Below are 5201 nucleotides of genomic sequence, written 5' to 3'. Positions count from 1 at the left end.
CACCCGTCTTTATCCCGCCCTCTTCTTAACAATGATTGGATAATTTTGGGGCGATGTCACTCATTTGTCGTCATGTCATTGGAGCATCATTATGTCAATCATTTTTCTATCAACCGATTGGCTGTCAATCTCTGTCAATCACTTTCACTACCCATTAAAAGTAATAGGAAAACACCCTGGTTCTCCCTTTTCCTCGGGGTAATGGCTAGAATGGATCCAGCTTTTGTCACATTAACGTAAGATTTGACTTTTCGTAGCAGTTTAGGATAATCGTTGTCAGTCAAATTATTCCAATCAATTGATTATTGCTCTACATTTACAATTTAGCAATTTATCATATGTATTAGGGGTCCGTGGAGGTACTGCAGGGGTTCCACGGACAGATCTCAAAATATGTTTAAAAAATATAGAATAATAATAAATAAAATGCACTGTAATTTATGCTTTCAAAATTAAAAGTTTTCTCTGCGTCATGGCAAAATGTGTAGAATAGCAGAACATTATCCCATGCCAAGAGGAGGCCTTTTAAATGTTTTTTTTCTAGGGCCCAAGACTTGATTCGTCCAGCCATGTAGCCTACTGCAGGAAGCAAACATCAGAGTACAACTCCTTGTAGGCTATTTTAATCGCACTCGAGTTGTGTTTTAATTCTTTTTTTATTTTGTATTTTATTTTAACCTTCATTTAACTAGGCAAGTCAGATAAGAACAAATTCTTATTTACAATGACGGCCTACCCCGGCCAAAGAGGTGTCCCTGATGAATTTGCTATTACACAAGGTATCTCTGGCCCCCCAAAAAATTGAGAACCCCTGCAATAAATCAAATCAAATTTTATTGGTCACATACACGTGATTATCAGATGTTACCACGGGTGTAGCGAAATGCTTGTGCTTCCTGCTCCGACAGTGCAGTAATATCTAACAAGTAATGTCTAACAAATTACACAACATATACCCAATACACACAAATCTAAGTAAGGAATGAATTAAGACTATATACATATGGACGAGCGATGTCAGAGCGGAACGGACTAAGATACAGTAGAATAGTATAGAATACAGTATATACATATGAGATGAGTAATGGCAGATATGTAAACATTATTAAAGTGACTAGTGTTCCCTTCCTTAAAGTGGCCAGTGATTTCTAGTCCATGCCTATAGGCAGCAGCCTCTAATCTGCTAGTGATGCCTGTTGAATAGTCTGATGGCCTATAGAAGCTGTTTTTCAGTCTCTCGGCCCCAGCTTTGATGCACCTTTACTGACCTCGCCTTCTGGATGATAGCGGGGTGAACAGACAGTGGCTTGGGTGGTTGTTGTCCTTGATGATCTTTTTGGCCTTCCTGTGACATCGGGTGCTGTAGGTGTCCTGGAGGGCAGGTAGTTTGCCCCTGGTGATACGTTGTGCAGACCTCACCATCCTCTGGAGAGCCTTGCGGTTGCATTAGGTCAATAATGCATGTTGACAACAATAAATGATAACAGATCTCTTCATCTTTTCTCCCTTACACACACACACACAACATATGTTGTACTATCCTTGTGGGGACCTAAAATTGATTACTATTCAAAATCAAATTTTCCCTAACCCCTAAACCTTACCCTAACCCTAATAGGCCTACAAGCCCACACACTCGAACACATTTCTTGAGTGAGTGACGTCAAATATATGGACAAGGGAAATGTTGCTGTGACAATAGGTAGGTTTTGTATTGACCCAAGTTTATTAGACAGAAGCAAACGTTGCGACTTGTGTAATGGAAAATGGCAGATGTACTGTAGGAGACATTTTTTAAAGATCGAATATATTTGTATCCGTTCGACAGAGGTGGATTTTTATTTTTTATCAAACTTTTTTTTTATCGCGACAAACGATGATGGAAACAGTGTTTTTTGAATAAATGATGATTTCCGAATACATTTTGAAGGTAAGCGGTGCACGTGATGTTATTAAGCATAAAGCTCTACTCCGCATGTCATTATAATGCCTAGAGGCCTACCGCTTGAAAAATTCAATTATTCAACAATTATTTTTTTATTTTTTTTGCAGGACAAGGATTTTCTTGACTTCAAGAATGCCTGAATTGCTTCCCATTCCAATTAGAAATGTCACCGTTAAATTGTTTCAGATCATCTAGGCCTGCTTGGGTGCATGTTACACCATGGCACGGACCATGGTGGCGATAAGTAGGCACATGACAATTATTAGAATATGGCAAATATTTGTCCATTCTTGCATTCTATCCATGCTGGCTTTTGCGGGCTACCTGAGACATAACATATAGGTGGGCAGGGCATACAGACTGTCGTCACTTTATTAATGCGCAATTTGCCTAATAGGATTATGGAAACATTTCAATCCACATCATGTTTATTCGACATAGGTTTTTGCGAGAAAAAAAAAGAGTTAAAAAAAAAAGGTGTGACATCATTACATCCAGCTGTTTTTATCGCCACGTGACAGTCCAATAGAACCGCATCGTGGCAGGCGATTGGCATGTCCACTTTCAAACGTTTCAAATGTGGACAACAATTCACCAGGAAAGTTAATGGAAACATAGCTACTGTCTCCTTCCATGTCACAAGACTCACAACTAATACTCTATACAGGAGAGACATGGGGAGTTGAGTATTATTGCCTGTGCTCCTGTGTGTCCGTTTATGTGTCAGTCTTAGTGCATGTGTGTGTAGGTCTAACTCCTTGTTCATTTAAAACCCGAAGCAATAGCGATCCTATCCCTAGCCAGACATGATAGATAGCAGGTTCCCGAAGTTGTGACACTGGAAGCAACCAGGAAACACTGAAAGGTCGCTGACGATTAGATTAAAGACTACACCTCTGACACGACCTTTTAACCAGGGACACCATTTTAATCGCAACCTCTCTTATTGGGACCATTGTTCTCCTAAAGGTCTCAGGTTTTAGTCATTTCTTATCTGGCTGTACTCTGAGGGGATGAGAGAGAGAGAGAGAGAGAGAGAGAGAGAGAGAGGGGAGACTTGGTCATAGTCATGGGTCACCCCAAGTGGAACCCTATTCCCTGTATAGTGCACTACTTTAGACCAGAGCCCATAGGAAATCCAATTGGCTGTGTTCAGAAGTTGTACACTACGTAGAAAATGAGGGTTCCGTAGGACGCATAAAGCTTCAGTCAGCGGTGCTGGGCTGGGCTTGCTATATAAGGGGTTCCGGGTCCGCCAAGAGAGCCACACAGCACCACCGGGTGAGAGCGAAGGAGACACCGACAGAGACACACAGAGACTCACCAAACCAAGACTCACCCAACCTTCACCAGACCACTGATCCACACCTGCAGCCGGGCTATCACTTTCAAGGCTCTTTCTCTTGGACTCCTCTTTCCTCTCTCTCTCCATCTGTCGCTCCTGATCATGTGGAAGGCTGCAGTGTTGACGTTTGGCCTGTTGGTGGCACTGGTGGGTATGGTGCAGGCTGCAGAGGGCCAGGCTAATTCTATCTACGGGGTGAAGCTGTGCGGGAGAGAGTTTATACGGGCCGTCATCTTCACCTGCGGAGGATCGCGTTGGAGGAGAGGAGTGGGCGATGCAGGTGAGATGGGTGTGTGTCTGTGAGAGACGATGTGTATGTGTACCTGTGGCTGTGGATGTGTGGGATTGATTGTGCGTGTGTGTGTGTGTGTGTGTGTGTGTGTGTGTTTGTGTGTGTGTGTGTGTGTGTGTGTGTGCGTGTGTGTGTCAGTCTCTCTTGTTGTGCATGTCTAAATGTCTGTCTGCCTACGTGTCTGTTTGACTGACTGACTACTCATCTGTCTGCTCCTGTAGGACCAACCATACTGAGATGTTTCCTCTCGTTCAGCACCAGAGACTAATATCTAATATCAATCCTTGCAAGAGAACCAGTTGTTCCTGAAGCCATTTCTTTTCTATTAAGCATTCAAATCATTGTATCTTCCTCTTCCTTCCAGGTGACATCTCCATTGACGAGGAGACTGAGGCCTACAGCCCATGGAGCTCCAACGCCATCCCCGGCCTCGCCAGCAAGCAGCGTCCAGGATTGGAGGCCCAGGGCTGGGCAGGCGAGGTCAGGGAGGGGGGCTCTGCCGCTGCTGTGTTCAGTCGTTTGGCCCGCTCGCCCATCTCAGAGGAAGTGCTAGAGGCGCTGCGCAGCGCGGACAGGAAGGGGCGGGATGTCGTGGTGGGCCTCTCCAACGCCTGCTGCAAGTGGGGCTGCAGCAAGAGCGAGATCAGCTCCCTCTGTTGAGCACTACCAACACCTCTCATTTCCATCCCTCCATCCCCTCGTCCCTCTGCCTCTACCTCTCCTCCTACATCACCCCATCTCTTCTACCTTTCCTCCTACATCACCCCATCTCTCATCCCTCTGCTCAGCTCTACTAGGTCTTCTCCTACATCACCCCATCTCTCATCCCTCTGCTCAGCTCTACTAGCTCTCCTCCTACATCACCCCATCTCTCGTGCCTCTCCTCCTACATCACCCCATCTCTCGTGCCTCTCCTCTATCCATTCTACTTTCATTATTCTGGCCATCTCCATCTCTCACTAAAAATCCCTTCATTCCTGCCTGTCTTCCTCCTCTGTCCCCAAAATGTATTGCCTTCTCTCCTTCCCTCTAGCCCTCCATCCCTCCACTTTTCTATCCCTCCATTCCCTCCTGCCTCTTCTCCTTCTCCTGGATCATTGTGTTGATAATTCAGGGTCTCCTGACTGTGAGGGTGTAAAAAGAAAAGGTTACAAAGCAGCGCGAGCGAAGCCATTCTTTGACCATGCATGTATTCTCCCATCTATGTCAGTATTATGAGCAGTTTTTGTGTGTTTAATTACTGATATGACATTCCAATAAAGTTGTGTTTTGAAAGTGGTAATGTGTTACTCTTCATTGCCATTTCTCAATGACTCATACTTGATGTATTACAGTATCTGTAAAAGTATATATATTTGACCACAGATGCTTTATTTCTCAACAACACTAGACTAGATCAGGGTTTCCCAAACTCGGTCCTGGCCCCCCCTGTGTGCACGTTTTGTTTTTTGCCACAGCAGTACACAGCTGATTCAAATAACCAACGCTTGATGATGAGTTGGTTATTTAAATCAGCTGTGTAGTCCTTAGGTAAAAAAAAAAAACGAGCACCCAGGAAGGGCCCCAGGACCGAGTTTGGGAAACCCTGGACTAGAGGACGGGTTTTGTTGTATCCACCT

The 5201-nt window shown here is 44.5% G+C and overlaps 1 protein-coding gene across 2 annotated transcripts; it reads left to right on the top strand.

Moving 5' to 3' along the window:
- Positions 1 to 3191: 3191 nt before the first annotated feature.
- Positions 3192 to 4826, top strand: LOC129851258 (relaxin-3-like). Of its 2 annotated transcripts, XR_008758946.1 has the most exons (3): positions 3192 to 3570; positions 3947 to 4379; positions 4430 to 4826. XR_008758946.1 is itself a non-coding variant. In XM_055917673.1 (2 exons), exons 1-2 carry the CDS (start codon positions 3393 to 3395, stop codon positions 4240 to 4242), a joined length of 474 nt encoding a protein of 157 aa, XP_055773648.1. In that variant the 5' UTR covers positions 3192 to 3392; the 3' UTR covers positions 4243 to 4825. The 2 variants fall into 2 exon arrangements, 1 of the variants encoding a protein (XP_055773648.1); XM_055917673.1 differs by having other exon boundaries at positions 3947 to 4825.
- Positions 4827 to 5201: the final 375 nt, after the last annotated feature.

Source organism: Salvelinus fontinalis, chromosome 3, assembly GCF_029448725.1.
Source record: "Salvelinus fontinalis isolate EN_2023a chromosome 3, ASM2944872v1, whole genome shotgun sequence".
Classification (NCBI taxonomy): domain Eukaryota; kingdom Metazoa; phylum Chordata; class Actinopteri; order Salmoniformes; family Salmonidae; genus Salvelinus; species Salvelinus fontinalis.
The sequence above is the reverse complement of the archived record's forward strand: the minus strand, read 5'-3'. Positions and strand labels throughout refer to the sequence as shown.